At 44.0% G+C, this 24,668-nt stretch overlaps 1 protein-coding gene across 1 annotated transcript; it reads left to right on the forward strand.

Annotated features, from left to right (window-relative positions):
• Positions 1 to 7,646: 7,646 nt before the first annotated feature.
• Positions 7,647 to 11,327, forward strand: LOC308282593 (uncharacterized protein; the record flags this gene model as incomplete). Its single annotated transcript, XM_080722980.1, has 2 exons — positions 7,647 to 7,841; positions 10,126 to 11,327. Exons 1-2 carry the CDS (start codon positions 7,673 to 7,675, stop codon positions 11,325 to 11,327), a joined length of 1,371 nt encoding a protein of 456 aa, XP_080579106.1. The 5' UTR covers positions 7,647 to 7,672.
• Between the last annotated feature and the right edge of the window lie 13,341 nt (positions 11,328 to 24,668).

The following is a 24,668-nucleotide window of genomic DNA, read 5'->3' on the forward strand; positions in this document are numbered from 1 at the left end:
TTTAGCACACTTAAAAAAAACTGACCAGAGTTCAAGTGGACAATACAACAAAAGCAAGAGGTAATGAAGTGAATTACCAAAAGATATGTCGCTATATACTACACATAGCATAATAACCCAAATTGGGTTCCAATCTTGAGGTCTTGACAAAAACATACATTTTCAAAGTTGTGAGTCCTGAGGTAAACATGTGGATTCAACCACTATTGCACATCTCGAAAATAAGGCACAACAAATAACAAGTGTGCAAAAAAACGCACTACCACTTGAACCGTCTTTGACAAAAAGAAAGAAACCAGTAAAATATACTGTATAAGGTGTCTGAGCATAGCAACAGGCGTAAGGACATTGTTTATCATGCATGAGAGAACACTCTTAAAAAAAAGTCTGTATAATGTTCTAAAATCCTGTGCAAAAGTAGTGAGGTACGTTGTGGAGTGAAGCGAAGCTCGGTGCTTCATTCGACTTCAATTGCTTGGGTGTAAGAAACTGATGGGGAGGAGGTGGAGGTTGGTTTGTCGCTGTGGGGTGAATTGGGCTGGTTCTGGTGGATGGGGGGCCGTCATGAAGGCTGTTGGTGAGGGTGTACGGGATCTGGAGGGATGTGGGTCGCTGGCGGTCATGAATGCTGACGGGTGCCTGTGGGGTGTAGAGGGGTACGGGCCAGGGTGCCCGTGGGGTGTAGAGGGGTACGGGCCAGGCATGAACTGGAGTTGTCCATATCCACTGCTGCCACCATGGGGGTGTACAGTGCGAGGTGGGTCAATTAACTGCCGCATCAGGGAAAACATTTCCTGAATACTGCCCGCTATGCGGTCCAAGCTTTCTGCATGGCGTCTGGACGATTCCTGGCTGTGCCTGGCTGCTGCTTCCTCTCTGCGTCTGGCTGATGCCTCCATGACCTCCAACATCCTCTGTGTAATTTTGAGATCTTCGGCCATGAAGTGTTCAGCTGTGAGTCTTCTCTTCAGCCTGTTGGTTCTGTGGCCTGTCAGCGATGACTAGAAAAAAAGCGTCGAAAAATCATGTTATTACTTAGAACCAATGATCAAATACATTGTTGTTCATCATGTTCTTTGATTTAGCGAGAGAAAAAAGGAAGACGACTGTCTTGTCTCCTTCCTGTCTGTGCTGTCTTGCGATTGTATTATGAAACAATGCAAATTATAATCACGGATAACACCTTGACGGGGACTGCTTTTGTTTAAACCTGGGGGTGGGGGGACACACGGGGGCAGACCTCCATTCAGAAACACCCCCACTGAGGTTAGGGTTTAGGTGACACCTTCATTTAGAATAATGAAAGTCAATCTTCTGAATGGCAATGTTTCTGAATGGAGATGTGCAACCGGGACACACACCTGAGAGCACAATGTGTATTCCACGCAGACAGCTAGTGTTGTATAGAGAATACATTTGAACAGCTATAGCAGGGGTCTTCATAAATATTTTCATTGATTTCATTGATAGATTCATGAATTTGTTCCCCCACTCCCAAAAAAAAGGATCTACTGTATGTTCCCAACTCAAAGGCAGGAAATGGTGGGACATCTGGACACTAAGAACATGTGGGCAATTTAGGTGCCCAGGTGCCCTCATGTCCCTATAGTGCCCAGATGTCTCCACCCCTAAGTGCCCACTCGTCTAGGTGCCCACTTGTCCAAATGCCCACATGTCCCTAGTGCCCAGATGTCCAGGTGCCCACTCGTCCAGATGTCACTAGTGCCCCCTGTCCCACTAGTATTCCTAATGTCTCCCCATTATTGTATGTTTAGAGTTGTATTAATACTTAGAAAATAATGTTTCCTGCATTTTTGGATGCAGAACCTTTTTTGTGGGGGTTAAGTGGGGAACATAGAACCTGGGGACAGGGGAACATAGGTACGGTCCCTGGACAGCTAGCCTATACACTACACAGTATTTAGGTCAAAATGTCCCTCTTTTACAAATGAATCACTGTTATTACAACAGTGAGAGCATAATAGCAAGCATGTCTAAAGTAAACCTCAATCATGAATGAACCTACTGGAGCAAATCCCTGCGATTAGTAGTAGTAGTAGTAGTAGTAGTAGGCGACTCTTCAAGAAGGTCGGCGCTGTCGAACCCGGAGCTAAAGGGGCCCGGGGCAGGCCAGATCTCGGCGCACAGCTCGAACCCTCGTCCGCTCCTCTTCCCCGCGTCCCCCCCGTCCACCGCGGCCCAGTATTCCCAACGAATGCCCTCCAGCTCGGCGGTGAGCCGACCCTCCGTTATGGCGCTCACATCACGGGGAAACGTGTCTCTGTCTGCCGCTGGCTGCTGCTGCTGCTGCTGCAGAAGATACTCCTTCACGAAGTTCTCCGTTATCTGGGACATGTTGTGTGTGGACAGGCAGTCCCACTCCCAGGCAACGTTCTTCTCCTCCTGCAGTTTCTTTGTTTTAAAGTCCAGTGTGACCCGAAGGAGAAGCTCTGCCTCGTCGTTGCTCCACGAAAACGTTGGTGTTTTCCTGCCGGTGCCGGAGGAGGCGCTCGTCGTGTTCGCTGCGCCATCGCTGCTCGTGTTGTTTGTTTACGTTGTGAGTGTGAATCGTGAATGGATGGAGAGTGAAGCAAGAGGACAGGAGATGGGACGTTCGCGAAAGAATCGAGTCTTTTGAGCGGCTCTTTGAATTGAACGATGGGATGCGGTTGGCAGTAACCGTTCCTCTCTTTTTTTCTCTTTCTTTCTTTCTTTTTTTGATTTCATTTATTTATTATTATTTTATTCTCTCTCTTTTTTTTTATCAATACTGCAATGTAGAAATACTCTGTTAAAAGTCTGGAAGTACAAAAGCATTGGTATCAAAATGTACTTAAAGTAGCAGAAAGTGCTCATTATGCAGAATGTCCCATTTTCACAGGTTTTTTAATGTAAACAGATCATTTGAAAATATAGCTATTTTCAAATGGTAGAAATGTATATAGGGTTCAATTGATTTGTAAATCTAATCAAAATCTCCCAAGTAACTAGTAAGATTAAATTAAAAAAGAAGATTAATTTAGAAGAAGATTAAATTAAAAAAGAAGCTGGCAGTCGGCCAGAGCAGTCGCATTTTCGCAACGTCCAGGGACAATGAAAAGGAGGGATACTTTTTCTTCTTTTTTTCCTATTGTTCCTTGTATGGTTTGCCGACTCGTGGAACGCTCATAATTGTATATACGGAGAATTATGTGCGGAATGGAGAGGAATCACGCAGTGTTTTTTTTCCTCCACGTTGGATCGGAGCCAACGTGCGGAATGGAGAGGAATCACGCAGTGTTTTTTTTCCTTCACGTTGGATCGGAGCCAAAACATCTCGGCTTCGGTAAACTGACGGTCCTTGGGTCGCTGCTGCTGACTAAGAACAAACCCCAGATGGGCAGAATGGACAGGCGGTCCATCATTTACTTTATTCTGCTTCTTTCTGGTGATATTGAGGTTCATCCAGGGCCCGTAGTCACTCGGCAAGCCGCCCGTCTCACGAGGGAACAACAACTGCTTTCGGAGACAAAGAACCCCAGCGGTGGTAACATCGATACGGGTTCTACTGGTTACGAGTGCTATGGCTGCCCACGCGGCTCTCTACAGCAAAGCCCCAACATTGAGGCTACTTGTGACCAGCTCGCGGCCGTGGTTTTCGAGCCGCCGCCCGATAACAACAGCGCCGACGTGGACCTGGATGTCCCCCTGGATGTCCCCCTGCCGCCCCCCCTCGTCACCGAGGATGTCCCCCTGCCGCCCCCCCTCGTCACCGAGGATGCTGGTGCCCAGCTCGCAGCCGCTGGATCGCCGGAGATGTCCGTCGAGCCGGATGCCCCCCCGCTGGTCCCGCCACCCCCCAGGGATCGTGATCAGTCGTGGCTGGCGCAATATCTTGGCTTTGAAGCTGTCGGCGCCGCTACACCGACCCCCCGTGCGGTCGAAAAGGCATGGATCTCCTCCTGTTTGAGCTCACAGTCGACACAGGAACCTGAGCTCCCCACCCCCACCCCCGCTCCCCCACTTCAGCCTCAACTACAACCGGACTATGATGACCACCTCCCCCCCACGACAAACTTTCCTGTCTCGGTTGTAGACAAAGAGCCCCCCAGCTACGACGATGGCTCGATTACTACAGAGAACATGTACTCTGTTGTTTTTGCCAAACCAGGACTTCATCATGTCCATTTGAACATCAATAGCTTGAATCCCAAAAAACTGGAGTTAATTAAGGGAATGTTTCATGACGGTAAGGCAAAGATTTTATCCTTCTCTGAAACTAAACTTGATGACTCGTTTACGGATGCTAGCATTGAAATTGCCAACTATACTGTAATCAGGAATGATAGAAACCGGTATGGAGGCGGAGTTTGCATGTATGTACACAATGATGTCAATTTTGTCCCCCGTCCAGACTTACACCACAGTTCACTTGAAACTGTATGGATTGAGGTAATCTTTGAACATGCCAAAAACATACTAATATGCGCTGTCTATAGACCACCTGATCAGAATGATTTCTTTGAGCTGTTTGATGAGAGCTTAGCAAAGGTGGACGGTACCGAGTGTCACATTTTGGGCGACTGGAATGTGGACATTTTGCGTAAAGACGCACCCATGTTCAAGTCCTTTGATGGGTTATGCAAGCAATACAGCCTCACTCAGCTTGTCACAGTACCCACCAGGGTGACAGAGCACTCTCAAACCCTCATAGATCTCGTCGTAACCACTGACAAGTCCAAAGTCACCGCTAGCGGGGCTATTGTATGCGGTCTTAGTGATCATTATATGATCTACTCTACCCGAAAAATACACAAACCCAAAGCTAGTGGCCACAGAACTGTCGTTGCTAGAAGCCTGAAGAACTACTCCAGTGAGGCTTTTAATCTCAAACTAGCGGGTGTAGACTTTTCCCCAGAGCTGCAGTGTACAGATGTCGAGGAAGCATGGTGCGGTTTTAAAACCAAATTGACCGATGCTCTAGACGACGTGGCCCCCTTGAATACCACCAGGGTTAAAGCCCGCCAAGAGCCATGGTATAACTCAGATATTGCAGAATCAGCTAGACTCAGAGACAAAAAATACGATGAAAAACGAAAGTGCTGCAAAAAGCTCAAGAAAAAATTCAACCATGACCTCAAAAAACACATTGAGCATCTTACTGCTCAATGCAAGAGACTTAGAAACCAGACAACCGCCCTAGTTAGATCCGCCAAAAAAAACTACATCGACGACAAAATCGATGAATACAAAAACAACCCACGAGACCTATGGAAGTTGCTTAACAACCAATTAGGCTTAAAATCAAAAACCATATGCCACAACATAAACATCAAAACGGACGCCGCTCTCATTTCTGACAAAGGTGAAGTGGCTACCCATTTTAACAAAACCTTTACCACCACAGCCCGTTCACTGGTCAAAAGACTGGTCGCCCCATCTGGGCGGTATGGTGAAGAATTTGTTAATACATTCTACAAAAAACTGGGCGTCAGTAAAGACAGCTTTAAACTTTCCACAGTGACAACTGATGAAGTGTTTAAAAAATTGAGCGCCCTACCTCAACACAAGGCCACTGGCCTTGATAAAATCCCAGCTAGATTTCTCAGAGATTCAGCCGCCACCATTGCTCCAATCATTACCCACATAATTAACCTTTCCATCGAACAGGGTCATGTCCCCCAGGACTTCAAACTAGCAAAAGTAACCCCCCTGCATAAAAAAGGTAGCAAACTAGACCCTGGAAACTACCGCCCCGTTTCCATTCTTAGCTCCATATCCAAAGTCATGGAGAAAATAGTCTACGAACAGATTGCAAGATATCTCGATGAGAATAATCTGATTTACGAGTTCCAATCTGGATTCAGAAAATCCCATTCCACTGACACATGCCTTCTCTATTTGACTGACCAAATCAAACGCGAAGCGGATCAGGGCAAGTATAGTGGCATGGTCATGATGGACCTCCAGAAGGCATTTGACACCGTGGATCATGCTATTCTGATTGAGAAACTAAAAGCCATCGGTCTTGACAGCGCAGCAGTGAGCTGGATGCAATCTTACCTGGTGGGGAGGGAACAGGTGGTGGAGATTAACGGTACCCTGCCCCCCCCCCTCCCAGTAAGCTGTGGAGTTCCCCAAGGTAGCATACTGGGACCTCTGTTGTTCCTAATATACGTGAACGACATGGCATCTGCTTGCGACTGCAACCTGTTCCTGTTCGCGGATGACTCGGCTCTCCTAGTCTCGGGCAAGGACCACTTGCAGGTTGAAAAGACACTTAACTCTGAACTGAGTAAGATCTGCACATGGCTTAACGACAACAAATTATCAATTCACCTGGGCAAAACCGAGTCCATCCTCTTTGGATCAAATCATAACCTCAAAAAGGTAGAGAACTTCACAATCAAAGTGGGTGACAAGGTCATAACACGAAAAAACGAAATCTCCTACTTAGGATGTATCCTTGAAGCTAATCTTTCCAGCGAAAAGATGACTTCAAAAGTAATACAAAAAATCAACCAACGAACTCGTTTCCTACAGAGGATCGCCCCAATGGTCAACTTCAACACACTGAAGACCATAGCTGGTGCAATAATCCAGCCCCTCTTTGACTATGGAGTCCACGTATGGTATCGTGACGCCCCACAAGCCCTAAAAACTAAACTCCAAACAGCCCAAAATAAACTAATTAGGGTCCTGCTTAACCTTCCCAATCAGACTCACCTCACCGCTACTCACCAGTTAAGAGTGGGGTGGCTCAGAGTAGATGACAGAGTACAGCAACTTGCAATGGGCCTGGTGTACAAGATACACTACACCACTATGATACCCAAGTACCTGTCAAAATACTTTAAAAACGTTAAGGATGTCCATAATTACAACACCAGAGGCAGTGCCACAGATCACGTTCAACCCAGAGTCAACTCAAAGAAAGGGTCGAACTCGTTCTTCTGCTACACCACAAAAATGTGGAATGCCTTACCGAAGGCCATAAAGGAGTGTGGATCACTAGCATCCTTTAAAATTGCCCTAAAAAACCACTTACAGGCAGCAGCCGTTCACAACTGGTAAAAACCTAGCCCAACCCTACCCTCCCTGCCCCTTCCTTGTATATACTGTACATACTGATTGTTTAGACTTACTGTTACCTGCCCCTTCCTTGTATATATTGTATATACTGTACTTACTGATTGTATAGACCTACTGTTTTCTTTTTTTCTTTACATATCTACTGCATAGTACTGTGTTCTATTTGTCTGTCATTCAATGTTATATGAGATACTTTAATGGTTTCCTGTTGAAATAAGCTTAGTCTTTTCATGGATCTCCTTTTAGTAGACCTTGTACCAGTGAACTGTACCGTCATGAATCTGTACATTTTCCTATGCAAACTTCTAATAAAGCCTTCAATCAATCAATCAAAATCTATTGAACGGCTCTTTGAAAGGAACGGATCCCAGAGATCCAGCTCCCTTCAAAGAGCCATAAATCCCATCTCAATAAAACATAAAAGGGAAGGAAGTCGCCCTCGTACGCGCATGCGCATTCTCTCTTCTTGGTGGTTTGTGTGTGGCTTCACAGTGCCACCTGTTGGCCGGGCTTATGTACTACAGCATAAGGTAGTAGCTTAGCTTGGTGGTTGGCTAAAATAAACAACATCATCACACACTTCTGTGGAGATCTGGACGACATGTTCCACCTCAGAGCCTTCGTGTCGGAGCGGCTGTCCGCCGCAGCCGTGGACATCTTTGGAGAGGTGGAGAAGAGCCTGTCCTTGTACCAGGTGGAAGTGTCCAGGTCCAGGGAGGAGATCATTCTCCTGCGGCAGCAACTGGAGCTTCTCAGAGACAACAACACAGGTCAGCAGCAGCAGCACCATGCTAACTCGATAGCTGACAACTAGAACCAGCTCTGCTCCATAGCGTTAGAACCTTCTTATTATAACTCTATGGTTAGAACGAAGCAGTTCAACTGTTAATTAAGGAGAACTCCTTGGAACGCTATGGACCAGAGCTAAGGATAGTGCAGGGTAGCTCTGGTTTGATTGATTCAGTACTTTATTAGCCGTTTGGGAGAAACTCTGCTTTGATGGATTCAATACCCTACCCTTTATTAGCAGTTTGAAAAGAAAAATCACAGGAAAGTACAGTTCAATTTAAATTAAAATTACATTTATTGTCTTGAGAAAACATAGCCTACTTTTATATAGAGAAAGCAAGCAACGGTTGAAAAGTGGGAACATAGCCTATAGCCTGTAACAGTTGGAGGGGTACAGCATTGAACAGAGCTAGTCACATTCCACACCACTCCACTCCACTCCACACCGCCCACTTGTGCCAGGTTTTCCACTACAAGGACCTGGGTAGAGTCAGAGTGGTGTGAAAGTGGTACTAAAAGTATCCAATCTAGAGTAGGTATGAGCTAGGCCAAACAGGGCCAAACACTTCATAATGAATGGTCTCTCACTGACTTTTCATTTAGACCACCAGGATATAGTTGTAATACATGATAATAGATTCTATTGTGTTATAACCACTATTAGAATCTATTATAGTGTATTATCATTATCATAGTAATACATGAATACGTTATAATGTATTATAATCACAGTTATAATCCATTATAGTGTATTATAATTTAGGATAGTTGTAATACAAATGTATTATGTATTATGATCACAGTTAAAAGGGTAAATTTGTTTCTTACCGATTGGGGTACTTTTGTGTAATGGAAATTTATGTGGTGTGGTGTGGTGTAGTGTGGTGTAGTGTAGTGTAGTGTAGTGTAGTGTAGTGTGGTGTGGTGCTAAAACTGCAGTCGAAAAGGGGCTATTGTGTCGTTATGTGGTGCTAAAACTGCAGTCGAAAAGGGGCTATTGTGTCGTTATATACTTGTTATACAGGGCAACGCGTTTTAAAACAAATGGCACCAATCTTCTGCTGTCACTTTGGGACCAATAAGTGTTTTCCCAAAACGATTTTAAATAGCATTTTAAAAAAAGCCTCGGATTTAAAATGCATTCAAAGCTATGTGAAGTAGGTCAGAGAGGTCACTTAGCCGCAAATTGCAACACTAGATTTTTTTTATAAATCGGATGAATAGGGTTGCAATACCTCCCATAGGCAGCCAATGCATCAAAATAGTTTTTTTACTATGTGATTGTATTAAACAGCGTCAAACTCACCAATATTGGGGCTCTATGGAAAGCTTGAAGGACCCTCTTTCTATCTGCAAAGTGTTTGTTTCATAAAAATCCACCGTAGACATGTTTTGGAGCTACTTTCTATCAAGAAATTAGCTTCAGGTGATTCTTTTTTCTAAGTGCTGGAGTTTGGAAGCACTCGTGGGAAGTCACTCAGCGGTCCTGTGTGCCAGCTGGTTCTAAATGTCACATAGCCTAATAGCAATGCAGGAGGTAGCGGGACATGGCGTTATAGAAGACGAGCGCTTCCGAAGTTCAACACTTAAAAAATAAACCATGTCTGCTCGGATTTCTTGACAGAAAGTAGCTCATAACATGTCTACGGTGGAGTTTTATGAAAGAGGATACTCTGAGATTTCCATAGAGCCCCAATATAGGTGAATTTGAAGTTAGCAATCAGATAGCAAAACAACTGTTTTGATGCATTGGCTGCCTATGGGATATTGCAACCCTAGATTCATCCGATTAAAATAAAATCTAGTGTTGCAATTTGTGGCTAGAGGTCACTCAATGTTTTGTAGTCCTTAGGGTGGTTGTATTCCATTCACTAGCGGACAGGCTTTCATCGCAACAGTAGGTGGTATGGGAATTTGTTGTTGTTGGTCATGTTTTCAAACACACTTTGGGTGTGTGTGTGTAATCTGTGGGAACTTAGTATTTAGAGCAGCATATGATGCATTTTGCATCATATGACCAGTTGTAGCATGCTGAAATCGGCTGAAATACTAAAATATCTAAAAACACAGATTGAACACAAAAAACAACTCAGGATTGTGTTAATCGTGTCCCACACAACAATAAAATAAGATCTGGTTGTCCCAGAGGTGACCTGGTCCTTTAAGTGAAACATTTACAGTATAGTACCTTTTCCACCAATGTTAATTATTTTGTGACTGCTTTGATTGCTAACTTTCCCCACCTGTCTTCTCCTTCAACTGTAGATCCTCTGCAGGACCACAAATACATCCCCCCCATCCTGCAGGAGAACAGCCAAGGACCCCCGGGGACCCCGGAGGTCCCAGTTGATGAGAAAGAGGAGACAGAAGACTACCGCGTCACAGAGTTCCTTCCAGGGCCTTCGGAGAAAACTGAACATGACGTGGGGACCAGCTGCACGGTGACTGAGCCAAACCCAGAGATACCGCAAATAAAAGAAGAGCAGGACCAGTTTAGCATCGAGGTGGAAGTCTGTCCCTCTCCCGATGTTGTAAAGAGCGAGCCGGACGACCGAGACGGAGCGGAGATGGAGTTGACGTACAGATCACTGACCTCCGATGACGGCGATGAGGAGACAGCGATGAGCGATGAAAGACAGCGTTTGTGTGCTGAGAATCAGAAACTCAATGAGCTGAATGCCGCAAAAGTTCTAAGTGATGGTAATGAGCAGGTAGGAGTAAAAACAACATCACCTCGTGAGGAGGATTCCACTTCGAAACCCTCTTGCCACTTTTGCGGCAAGTCTTTTCGATACATAGGCTCTTTAATGAAACACATACAAACGCATGGGAACACGGTGAGCAAGTGCAGCCTTTGTGGGAAAACCTGCGCGTCCACGGAGGAGTTGCTAGGTCACTTATATGACGCCCACAGCAATAAATGTGACGTTTGTGGAAGAACGTTCTCGATGCCCTGTTTTCTGATCGCGCACGCCAAAACACACACCGGCGTACGGGAGCACGTGTGCAACATATGCGGAAAGGCATTTTCCAGGAAGGATAACCTGGTGTCGCACGCGAGGACGCATTCCGGGGAGAAGCCGTTTGTGTGTGACATCTGTGGCAAGGCTTTCAGCAAGAGCCAGCATGTGACTATGCATAGGAGAATCCACACGGGAGAGAAACCGTACCAGTGTTCAACATGCGACAAACTCTTCAGCACCAGCAGTCATCTCAAAGTACACATGCGCTACCATGCGGACGAGAAACCGTACACCTGTGACGTCTGCGGGAAACAGTTTAGACTATGCGGACAGCTGACGAGACACAAGAGGATTATACACGGCGGGGAGCGGCTGCACGTTTGCAAAGTTTGCGGCATGCGGTTTAAGTATGCTCCGAGCCTGAAGGCCCACTTAAAAACCCACGAGAAAACATCAAAGATCACCAAGAATAGCCGATCTAGAAGCTCACAACGCAAAAAATAGACAATGCTTGTATTCCAGTGGTTGGATTCGTTGATGAGCAGTTGGACAGAAGGACACTGGAGACAAACACATTCACTGGATGATCAAACTATGCCAGGTGTCGTGGACAAGAACTGGAGCCATTATTTATCACACAGTTGCTTTTTGAGTTGTCTTCCATTCCTGGGTTAGGTTAACCACATCCTTTAGAGATTCACCCTTAATGGTCCAATTCCTTAACGGTTCCCATTAACCATTCCTATAAAGGGTTCCAAATGGGCCCTTACAGGTCTGTAACCCTTACGTCTTCATTTGGCTCCATTTGTACACTCTCAGAGTTATGGTGGTCCTTGTAATGAAAAGGTTTTAGAACCACTGGTATTGTAATTGCATAGCAGACGTGAAGTCCACACACCAGTTGTGACAGAGTGATGAAACCGGTTCCAGATCCTCAATGTTGAAATCCAGTTCCGGATCCCAACCATATGTAAAAAGAAAATAGCCCAAATAGCCGATCTACATTGCGGCATGTTATGAGCCAAGCTGAAAGTGGTTAGTAAAAGCCTTATGCACATAAACCTGGTCACATAATTGGTGGCCTGATATCTAATGCAATGCATTCTCTCTCGAGACAGAGTCTGTAGCTGGCTAATGTAAATGCTGCAGTGGCTTGTCGTTGCATCCAAATAACACTAGGTGGGGCTAGTCAACTACCTATATTGGGTACAGGCCAGAGTGATTGTGCTTTTTGTAAGCACATTTTATATTCCCTACCTAAACTTTTAAGTTATTACGTTTAATTATCCTTGTTATAATGTGTGTTTTTCAATTTGTTTTCATGTTAATAATGATGTGTTGATGCACTTTGAATTGCCATGGTTGAAATGAGCTCGCATAAAAACCTTCCTTGCCTTACTTGAGTCTTATGTGGACAACATTTATAACTTATCCTATTGTTTCTTTTCTTGTTCTTTAGTCACAAAGTGGACAAAATGCACAACCCCATTATGTTGTAGTAGTAATGTTATACCAAAGTGAAGGACATAATACTCGAAAGATGCACTGCACTCAGGTAAAGTTACTTAGTTAATGTCCACCAGTGTTTCGATGTACTGTACTCAAGACAAGTAAAGATAGTTTCTAAGGCGCCCTACACAGTTGCGACAGTTATCGTGTCTGTGTAGTCTGAGATTCAGGGGGGAAAGGGGCGGATCCAATGCATTGTCAATGGAAGGTTGTTTGTTTTTTTGTTGTTGCCGTGTCTCTTGGCCAATAGACAGCCAGAGACACGGCAACGACAAAAAACCAAACAACCTTTGATTGACAATGTATTGGACCTTCCCCTTCCCCCTTCATTCTCAGACGTTACGGAGAAGATGTTTCACGCATATGTGTGTGTCCGGCCTTAAGGGTCTGAACCCCAGGGGGTCCTTGACGGGGTTCCAGGAGGTCCCCAGAAACATTAGCATCAACATCAATTCAACCACTGCTAAACCCTGCTGTATAATACAGCAATAACTTACAAATACAGTTTCATGATGACAGTACAAATCACTGGTACAAGGTCAACTATTAAAAAAGAGATCCTAGTAAGCCATTCAACTTTTTTTTACACAGGAAACCTTTATGTATCTCATACAACATTGAATGACAGACGGATAGAACACAGTATTATGCAGAGGATAAAATCAATAGCAAAATGAGAAAGAAGAAAAGAAAAACGATAACAGAGGAAAAGGGGAGGTGGGCTCAGTTATATTTCAAATGTTCACTGTTTTAATCATGTAATATACATTATATTACTTAAGACCGTTTTCCAAATATCTTTCTTATTTTGTACCAACATAGCCATGTCTACTAGGTTCCCACTAGCCTCGGAAACCTAGGTTTGAGCCTCCCTGTGTATTACCCCTATGCTACGGTAGGTGGCAGTAAGTGCTTCCGCCGCAGTCCTACATTAGCTTGGAGAAGCAGAACAAGTGCAGTAGCTTGGTGGCTAAAGCATGGTCGGATCATTTCGTTCACGTTCATGGTAATGATCCGTTCAAAAGATTCGTTCAAAAGATTCGTTCGTAGTGCGATCGTCCCGTGAAAAACACAATCGCGGGAGCGTTTTTATTACGTCGCGTCCTGTCTGCTGGCCGGGGCTTTTAGGGGGAGGTGCGGGGGTGTGAACGAAAGTGTGAACGACCCATTTCAGGGATTTGAACGAATCGTTCACGAGTCATGCTAATGATTCGAATCTTATGAACGAATCACTCATGAACGACACATCACTATAAAGCAACAACATCATTGATTGATTGAAGACTTTATTGAAAGTTTGCATAGGAAAAAAGTACAGTTTCATGACGGCACTGGTACAAGGTCTACCAAAGGGAGATCCTAGAAAAGACTAAACTTATTTCCATAGGAAACCATTGAAATATAACAATCATCACACACTTCTGTGGAGATCTGGACGACATGTTCCACCTCAGAGCCTTCGTGTCGGAGCGGCTGTCCGCCGCAGCCGTGGACATCTTTGGAGAGGTGGAGAAGAGCCTGTCCTTGTACCAGGTGGAAGTGTCCAGGTCCAGGGAGGAGATCATTCTCCTGCGGCAGCAACTGGAGCTTCTCAGAGACAACAACACAGGTCAGCAGCACCATGCTAACTTGATAGCTAACAATGTAAACAATGGCTCCAACGGCTGCCTTTCGGAACCCCTCACTCCACTGCTACGCAGCTCCGAGATGGGGTTCCTAGACTTCCTACTGGTCGGCTGCCGAAATCTTGTTGTTGGATCCACGATCCGCCGTTAGCGATCACTTCTTACCTTTGATGAACACTCTATCCAAAAAGTGACGGGCCTCTGTGAAAGTATAATCGTTTTACTTCTTTAGCGTGGAACAATCTCGAAGCACTGGGGTGAAATGAAGACTTTATATCGCTCAAAAGATCAGCCGGTTCTGTGTTTTTAGACATTCCGGAAGTTGCGGCCGCATAGGAAAACATTACTGCCTCCCCTGGTCACGTGGTATATACACAAGTTACACAACGGGGAAAACACAGAACCGGCTGACCTTCTGAGCGATATAAAGTCTTCATTTCACCCCAGTGCTTCGAGATTGTTCCACGCTAAAGAAGTAAAACGATTATACTTTCACAGAGGCCCATCACTTTTTGGAAAGAGTGTTTATCAAAGGTAAGAAGTGATCGCTAACGGAGGATCGTGGATCCAACAACAAGATTTCGGCAGCCGACCAGTAGGAACCCCATCTCGGAGCTGCGTAGCAGTGGAGTGAGGGGTTCCGAAAGGAGCTAGGCTGCTACAGAGAACCAGCTCTGCTCCATAGCGTTAGAACGAAGCAGTTCAACCGTTAAGGAGAACTCCTTGGAACGCTATGGACCAGAGGTAAGGATAGTGCAGGGTTGCCCTGGTTTGATTGATTCAATACCTTTTTATTAGCAGTCTGAAAATAAAAATCACAGGAAAGTACCTTTCAATTTAAATGCAAATTACTTGTATTGGCTTGAGAAGACATACTTTTACATTGAGAAAGCAAGCGTAATAAAAACAGTTGAAAGGGGGAAACCTATTACCTAATAGCCTATATACAGTTGGAGGGGTACAGCATTGTGTGAACAGAGTGCTACAAAACAGAGTGAACAGAGTTCACACAATGCAACAGTAGGTGGTATGGGAATTTGTTGTTGTCGTCGGCAGGGGGAGAGTATGTTTTCGCCCGTCTGTCCGTGCGTCCGTCCTCCGAGTTTTTTACCAGCTAATCTCCGGTGCCGTTGGCTCGGTCGCTGCCAAAATGAGCACACACACTCCCTGGATGCCAATTCAGAACCTCTGCCCCACATTTTTCAAATGGCCCTGTTGGCCTGTTCTAGCGCCACCATGAGGCTGATGTTTGCAAAACACATTTCTGTACACTACTCCTACAGATTTTGTCCAAAAATCATACAAATCGGTAGACAGTATCTCTATAGTCATGCGATCGACATGGATCTGTCTGATTGTCCATATTCCATCCTGATTGGCTTTCTAAGTTTGTAAGATTGGTCCATTTTGGACAAAATGCCTCAAATCACAAACGCAGATTGCAATTAACATGAAATCGCACACACATGTTTCCACTAGGCCGAGGAAGAAATGCCACTTCAAATTTTTTAAATCAGCCTCATGGTGGCGCTATAACAGGCCGATTCATGGTTTTACCTAAAACTCCACCGATCAGTTTCAAACTTTGTAAGTGCACTCCCTGGATGCCAATTCATAACCTCTGCCCCACATTTTTCACATGGGCCTGTTCTAGCGCCACCAGGAGGCCAATTTGTGCGAAACTACCTTTTGGTCAGTACTCCTACAGATTTTGTCCAAAAATCACGCAAATCGGTAGACAGTATCTCTACAGTCATGTGATCGACATGGATCTGTCTGATTGTCCATATTCCATCCTGATTGGCTGAGATTGGCTTTCAAAGTTTGTAAGATTCGTCCGTTTTGGACTTAAATTACTATTACTACCGGTAGTTATGTTGTGGAATTTGATTTAATTACAAAACATACATTATCCACATCATCTTTATACATTTCGGCCATTTGAAAATCGACAATCTCCAAGCTCACTTGTGAGCTTGCAAATCTGATATTTTCAATAGATTATCCATTTTATACAGTTGACAACTTGTGAAATGGAACATTCTGCATATTGAGTACTTTATACTTTTTTGTACTTTAAGTACATTTTGATGCCAATACTTTTCTACTTTTACCCAAGATAGAATTCCAGACATTTAGTCTTAACATAGTATTTCTAGATTGCAGTGTTATCACTTTTACTTAAGTGAAGCATTTATAGTACTTTTTCCACCAATGTTGATTATTTAATTTATTTTGTGTCTGCTTTGATTGCTAACTTTCCCCACTTGTCTTCTCCTTCAACTGTAGAACCTCTGCAGGACCACAAATACATCTCCCCTGTCCTGCAGGAGAACAGCCAAGGACCCCCAGGGACCCCGGAGGTCCCAGTTGATGAGGAAGAGGAGACAGAAGACTGCCGTGTCACAGAGTTCCTTCCAGGGCCTTCGGAGAAGACTGAACATGACGTGAGGACCAGCTGCACGGTGACTGAGCCAAACCCAGAGATGCCGCAAATAAATAAAGAGCCGGACCAGTTTAGCATCGAGATGGAAGTCTGTCCCACTCCCGATGGTGTAAAGAGCAAGCCGGACGACCAAGATGCAGCGGAGATCAGAAGTCCTCAGGAGGTCACGATGGCTTACATAACCAATGGCAACCGTGGAGGGAAAGTTCTGATCTATAACAACTACAGATATATAAGAGGCAAAACAGCTACTGATAGAATTTACTGGCGATGTGCAAGAAAAGGAGAGTGCCGGACGAATCTGCTCACCAACGTCTTCACCGTGGACTCAGACGAGCCCCAGGAGATCAGGATCCTCTCAAAAGAACCACAACATCGCCACGCAGGAGAAACAGAGCTAGTGCAAAGATCAGCATTCACACATAGAGTTTTGACTGCGGTTGCGACTAACCCATTGATCTCCCTCAATCGAGTCTATACATATGCTGTGTCCAATGCTCTTGTTGGTGAAGGCGAAATCATCAGGGAGTACAAATCTTTGAGAACCATGCTGAACCGAGAACGCAGTCGCCATCTTCCTAAGATCCCTAGCGCAGTAGGAGAGCACTGTAAATATATTTTATTTTGTTTATTTAGCCAGCTAACATGACAACATCACTGGTGTCGGGTTGGTAATTTGGGCTATTGTGTTGTCTGTCGGAATGCAGCCCGTCATAACTATGATTGCATGAAATGAAAGTGTTGTATACCGGCGTATATACAGTTGGAGGGGTACAGCACTGTGTAAACAGAACTATGTCACAGAAAGAAATGAAAAGTCAAAGATTGGCCAAATTGTCAAAATAAAGCAAGCAAAAATATTCACAATATAATAAAAACAATTGGAAAAGGGGGGCATATATACAGTTGGAGCATTGTTACATGTTATACTGTATATACAACAGGATATAGGCCTACAACTTTTAAAACAAAGCAGGAATCGTTTGCAGTCACTTACTCGTTCGGTCCAATGCTTTTCAGACGTCCCGAGGGATATCATTTTATGGAAGAAAAGGACCTTTTGACCGAAATCTTCGGTTTCGTTCAAAGTATGGAAAGCCCTTTAGAGTACATTTTGATACCAAATACCAATACCTTTCTACTTTTACCCAAGTACATTTTGAATTCCGGACATTCTTAACATAGTATTTCTACATGGCAGTTTTTCTTTTACTTCAGGAAAACATTGTTGAAAACATTGTTTGTTTCTTTTTTTTTTCCTGCTTTGATTGCTAACTTTCCTGACCACCTTCTCCTGCAACTGTAGATCCTCTGCAGGCCACCGGGGGCACCATGCTGGACCACGCCAAAACGCACACGGGTGTACCAGAGCGCGTGTGCAACATATGCGGAAAGGTATTCAACAGGAAGGATCAGCTGGTGTCACACTCAAGGACGCATTCCGGGGAGAAGCCGTTTGTGTGTGAATTCTGTGGCAAGGCTTTCAGCGGGAGCCAGAGTCTGACTATCCACAGGAGGAGCCACACAGGAGAGAAACCGTACCAGTGTTTAACATGTGACAAACGCTTCAGCTGCAAGAGTAATCTCAAAGGACACATGCGCTTCCATACGGACGAGAAACCGTACATCTGTGACGTCTGCGGGAAACAGTTTAAAATCTGTAGACAGCTGACGAGACACAAGAGGATCATGCATGACGGAGAGCTGCCGTACAGTTGCACGGTTTGCGGCGTGCGGTTTAAGTATAAACCGACCCTGAAGGCCCACTTAAAAACCCACCAAAAAACATAAAAAATCACCAAGAATAGCCGATCTAGAAGGTCATAACGCAAAAAATAGACGATGCTGGTGTTTTAGTAGTGGTTGGATTCGTTGATGAGCAGTTGGACCGAAGGACACACAAGACACAGGAGACAAACACACTCACTGGATGATCAAACTGTGCCAGGTGTTGTGGACAATAACTGGACCCATTATTTATCACACAGTTGCTTTTTGAGTTGTCTTCCATTACTGGTGTAGCAGGACATTGTTGCATTAAATTAACCACATCTTTAGGATTTTAACGATTTCGGTTCCTTAGCTTTTACCCTTAACAGTTCCCATTAACCATTCCTATAAGGGGTTCCAAATGGGCCCTTACAGGTCTGTAACCCTTACAGGTCCATTTGGTTCCATTTGTACGCTCTCAGAGTGATGGTGGTGGTCCTTGAAATGAAAAGGTTTTAGAACCACTGGTATTGTAATTGTATAGCAGACGTGTCGTGAAGTCCACACACCAGCTGTGAAACCGGTTCCAGAAATGGTTCCAAATGTGATGGAACCGATTCCGGATGATCAATTTTGAAATCCAGTTCCGGATCCCAACCCTATGTAAAAAGAAAATAGAAAAATAGGCGGTGTACAATTTCAATGTGCCACATTGCAGGCGCCATGTTATGAGATTTGGGAAATTTGGAAAACATGTCCAAAATAAACACTAGGTGGTACTGCTCGACTACCTTTATTGGGTGGGCACGTTCCGTTTTGGCGACGTAGCGTTAAGGCGATGTAGCGATAAGGCGAAATACAAGTGTACTAACAGGGTTTCTGGTATAGCCGAGGCGCACCTTATGTTTCCAACGCTTTTTCACCTCGTTTCTTTTTCTTTGAGGAAGCCACTGATTTACACTCACTAGCAAACTTGTTCTAATAATGTGCAGTGCATGCAGCGTGCCTGCTTGTTACCCTGAATGTGAATATTAAGCCACACTGTGGCTTGTGAAAGTGTTTCAATTGTAGGCTACGTTGATTATTAAATAATAAAAATAATAACATGCACTGCATTTGCCCGTTAGTACACTTCGGCTTATCGCTACGTCGGAAAAACGGGATTTCCCCTTATTGGGTATTGGTCCACAGGCCAGGCTGATTACGATTTTGTATTTCATTCAAGCCCATTTTAGTTATTATTATTATTATTAGTATTGTGTTTAATTATCCTTGTTATAATGTGTGTTTTTCCAATTAGTTTTCATGTTAATAATGATGTGTTGATGCACTTTGAATTGCCATGGTTGAAATGAGCTCACATACAAACTTTCCTTGCCTTAGTTGAGTCTTATGTGGTGAACATTTATAACTTATGCTATTGTTTCTTCTCTTGTTATTTAGTCACAAAGTGGCAGTGGTGGACAACATACACAACCCCATTACTCCATAAAGTTAATTAAAAGTAATGTTATATAAGTGAAGGACATGTACTCGAAAGATGCACCGTACTCGGGTAAAGGTACTTGGTTAATGTCCACCAGTGTTTCTATGTACTGTACTCAAGTAACACTACTTTCGTAAGGGTCTGGGCAACCCCAGCGGGTCCTTGACAGGGTTCGAGGACGTCCCCAGAAAAAATAGCATCAACATATATTCAACCACTTAAAGCCTACTGTATACTACAGCAATATATATATATATATATATATATATATATATATATAAAAAAGCAGCAGCTGCAGATGTAGAAACATGCCTGTGCCTTAAATATTTAAAAAGTACCTAAAAGACTTTGTCATAATGACCTGAAGAAGATGTACTGACATTGAAACGTCACTATTTGCTGGCACCTTGTAAATAAAAAAGCCTCAACATGTCAGTTGGCTCCAGTGCCTTCCTTCTACTTATTGTAGCCTAAACCTGGCTGGTATTGGATTATCAATATCAATTGTCAACATAGAATACAACTTGTGTTTACCTGCAAAGCAGACCTTGTATTGTACTGTAAAGATAAATAGCATTTACTTTCTGATGACGCTGTGTCCAGTGTTTCTCATGTGAGATGATCCAAAGTTATGGACAAGGAAAGGTCATGATATGCATGATCACATCTCAGCCACTCATGGGACCTATGTTAGGATCATTTTATTTTTGTCTTTCTTTTTTTCTCCTTATCTTGTTTTTATTTAATTGATGATGACAATAGGCCTATCATTGTATTGGGGTAGCCTGTCTAAAAGCGAGTAAGCTGCTTGTATTTGGGTTCTCTATCCCAGTGCATAGACCTGTGATTGGTTGAAGACTTTATTAGAAGTTTGCATAGGAAAGGTACAGTTTCATGACAGTACAGTTCACTGGTACAAGGTCAACTAAAAAGAGATCCTAGTAAGCTCTTCAACTTTTTTTTTTACACAGGAAACCTTTATGTATCTCATACAACATTGAATTAGAGACGGATAGAACACAGTACTATGCAGAGAGGATAAAATCATAGCAAAACGAGAAAGAAGAAAAGAAAAACGATATTTACAGTGGAAAAGGGGAGGTACGAATGAGCTTAGTCTATATTTCAAATGTTCACTGTTTTAATCATGTATACATTACGTTACTTAAGACCGTTTTGTTTCCAAATATCTTTCTTATTTCCTACCAAAATAGCCATGTTTTAATAGGTCCCCACTAGCCTCGGAAACCTAGGTTAGAGCCTCCCTGTGTGTTACTGTTACCCATGTTATACGGTAGGTGGCGGTATGTGCTTCCGCATAGCCTCATTCCTCCATTAACTTAGAGTAGCTTGGTGGCTAAAGCAACAACAACAACATTGATTGATTGATGTATTGATTGATTGATTGATTGAAGACTTTATTAGAAGTTTGCATAGGAAAAAGTACAGTTTCATGACGGTACAGTTCACTGGTGCAAGGTCTACTAAAGGGAGATCCTAGAAAAGACTAAGCTTATTTCCACAGGAAACCATTGAAGTATCTCATATAATAAATCATCACACACTTCTCTGGAGATCTGGACGACATGTTCCACCTCAGAGCCTTCGTGTCGGAGCGGCTGTCCGCCGCAGCCGTGGACATCTTTGGAGAGGTGGAGAAGAGCCTGTCCTTGTACCAGGTGGAAGTGTCCAGGTCCAGGGAGGAGATCATTCTCCTGCGGCAGCAACTGGAGCTTCTCAGAGACAACAACACAGGTCAGCAGCAGCACCATGCTAACTCGATAGCTGACAACTAGAACCAGCTCTGCTCCATAGCGTTAGAACGAAGCAGACAACCGTTAAGGAGAACTCCTTGGATTGATTGATTGATTGATTGAAGAATTTATTAGAAGTTTGCAATAGAGAAAAGTACAGTTTCATGACAGTACAAATCACTGGTACAAGGTCAACTAAAAGGAGATCCTAGAAAGCCGAGGCTTATTTCCACAGGAACCACACTTTAAGTATCTCATATAACATTGAAAGACAGACGGAGAACGTTATGGACCAGAGCTAAGAATAGTGCAGGGCAGCTCTGGTTTGATTGATTCAATACCTTTTAATTAGCAGTCTGAAAAGAAAAATCACAGGAAAGTACCGTTCAATTTTGCAAATTAATTGTATTGGCTTGAGAAAACATACTTTTACATTGAGAAAGCAAGCGTCAAAATATAATAAAAACAGTTGAAAGGGGGAAACCTTATACAGTTGGAGGGGTACAGCATTGTGTGAACAGAGTGCTACAAAACAGAGTGAACAGAGTTCACACAATGCAACAGTAGGTGGTATCAGAATTTGTTGTTGTCTCCACCAGCGAAGGCAGGGGGAGAGTATGTTTTCGCCCCTGTCCGCCCGTCCGTGCGTCCGTCCTCCGAGTTTTTTACCAGCTAATATCCGGCGCCGTTGGCCCGGTCGCTGCCAAAATGAGCACACACACTCCCTGGATGCCAATTCAGAACCTCTGTCCCACATTTTTCAAATGGCCCTGTTCTAGCGCCACCATGAGGCCGATGTTTGCAAAACACATTTCTGTACACTACTCCTACAGATTTTGTCCAAAAATCACACAAATCGGTAGACAGTATCTCTACAGTCATGTGATCGACACGGATCTGTCTGATTGTCCATATTCCATCCTGATTGGCTTTCAAAGTTTGTAAGATTCGTCCGTTTTGGACAAAATGCCTCAAATCACAAACTCAGATTGCAATTAACATGAAATCGCACAAACACGTTCCCACTAGGCTGAGGAAGAAATGCCACTTCAAATTTTTGAAATCAGCCTCATGGTGGCGCTATAACAGGCCAATTCGTGGTTTTACTTATAACTCCACCGATCAGTTTCAAACTTTGTAAGCGCACTCCCTATAGGCTAAGGAAAAACCCTTTCCTTGCATTTTTCACATCAGCCTTTTATAGCGCCACCAGGAGGCCAACTTATGTAAGACACATTTTTGGATATTACTCCTTCAGATTTGACCCAAAATTAACACACAAATCAGTACACAGTATCTCTACAGTCATATGATCAAGACGGATCTATCCCATATTAAATATTCCATCCTGATTGGCTAAGATTGGCCTCCAAACTTTGCAGGATTGATCTGTTTCGAACAAAATGCCTCAAATCAAACACAGCATGAAATTGTGCACGCACATTCGCAAAAGGTCAAGGAAGAAATTACTCTACAAAATGTTCAAATCAGCCTCATGGTGGCGCCATGAAAGGTCTAAGATTGGTGAAGAACAAATGCCACCCTTTTTACATTGGCCTATTATAGCACCACCAGGACGCCTGGCCTGGTGGAGACCTGTGCTCGGAGGAGCACTGCTTCTAGTTGGTCATGTTTTCAAACACACTTGGGGTGTGTGTAATTTGTGGGAACTTAGTATGTGTCTCTGATGTCTTGGTATAGTGAGCAGGTGGTTAGAAAGTGTAGCTCTGTTTCAAGCACATTTTGTGGTAACTTAAATTACTAGTTATGTTGTGGAATTTGATTTAATTACAAAACATACATTATGCACATCATCTCCATACATTTCGGCCATTTGAAAATTGACAATCTCCAAGCTCACTTGTGAGCTTGCAAATCTGCTATGTTCAATAGATTATCCATTTTATACAGTTGACAACTTGTGAAATGGAACATTCTGCATATTGAGTACTTTATACTTTTTTGTACTTTTGGATGCCAATACTTTTCTACTTTTACCCAAGTTAGAATTCCAGACATTTACTCTTAACATAGTATTTCTAGATTGCAGTGTTATCACTTTTACTTAAGTGACACATTTATAGTACTTTTTCCACCAATGTTAATTTTGTGTCTGCTTTGATTGCTAACTTTCCCCACTTGTCTTCTCCTTCAACTGTAGATCCTCTGCAGGACCACAAATACATCCCCCCCGTCCTGCAGGAGAACAGCCAAGGACCCCCGGGGACCCCGGAGGCCCCAGTTGATGAGAAAGAGGAGACAGAAGACTACCGTGTCACAGAGTTCCTTCCAGGGCCTTCGGAGAAGACTGAACATGACGTGAGGACCAGCTGCACGGTGACTGAGCCAAACCCAGAGATACCGCAAATAAAAGAAGAGCAGGACCAGTTTAGCATCGTGATGGGAGTCTGTCCCTCTCCCGATGCCGTGAAGAGCGAGCCGGACGACCGAGACGGAGCAGAGATGGAGTTTACGTACCGATCACTGACCTCCGATGACGGCGATGAGGAGACAGCGATGGGTGAGGAAAGACAGCGTTTTTGTGCTGAGGATCAGAAATTCTATGAACTGAATGTGTCTAAAGGTCTAAGTGATGGTAATGAGCAGGTAGGAGTCACAACAACATCACCTCGTGAGAAGGATTCCACATCGAAAACCTCTTGCCACTTTTGCGGCAAGTCTTTTCAATACAGAGGCTCTTTAATCAAGCACATAAAAACGCATAAGAACATGGAGAGCGATTGCGGCGTTTGTGGGAAAACCTGCGCTTCCAAGGAGGAGTTGCTAAGTCACTTAAATGACGCCCACAGCAATAAATGTGACGTTTGCGGAAAAACATTCCCGATGCCCTGTTTTCTGATCGCACACGCCAAAACACACACAGGCGTGCAGGAGCACGTGTGTAACATATGTGGAAAGGCTTTTTCCAGGAAGGATAACCTGGTGTCGCACGCGAGGACGCATTCGGGGGAGAAGCCGTATACGTGTGACATCTGTGGCAAGGCTTTCAGCCAGAGCCAGTATCTGACTATCCACAGGAGGATCCACACAGGAGAGAAACCGTACCAGTGTTTAGCATGTGACAAACTCTTCAGCTCCAGCGGTCATCTCAATATACACATGCGCTACCATACGGACGAGAAACCGTATACCTGTGACGTCTGCGGGAAACAGTTTAGACTATGCGGACATATGACGAGACACAAGAGGATTATACACGGCGGACAGCGGCTGCACGGTTGCAACATTTGCGGCGTGCGGTTTAAGTATGCTCCGACCCTGAAGGCCCACTTAAAAACCCACGAAAAAACATCA

The sequence above is a fragment of the Nannobrachium achirus genome (assembly GCF_963921795.1).
Source record: "Nannobrachium achirus genome assembly, chromosome: 4".
Classification (NCBI taxonomy): Eukaryota; Metazoa; Chordata; class Actinopteri; order Myctophiformes; family Myctophidae; genus Nannobrachium; species Nannobrachium achirus.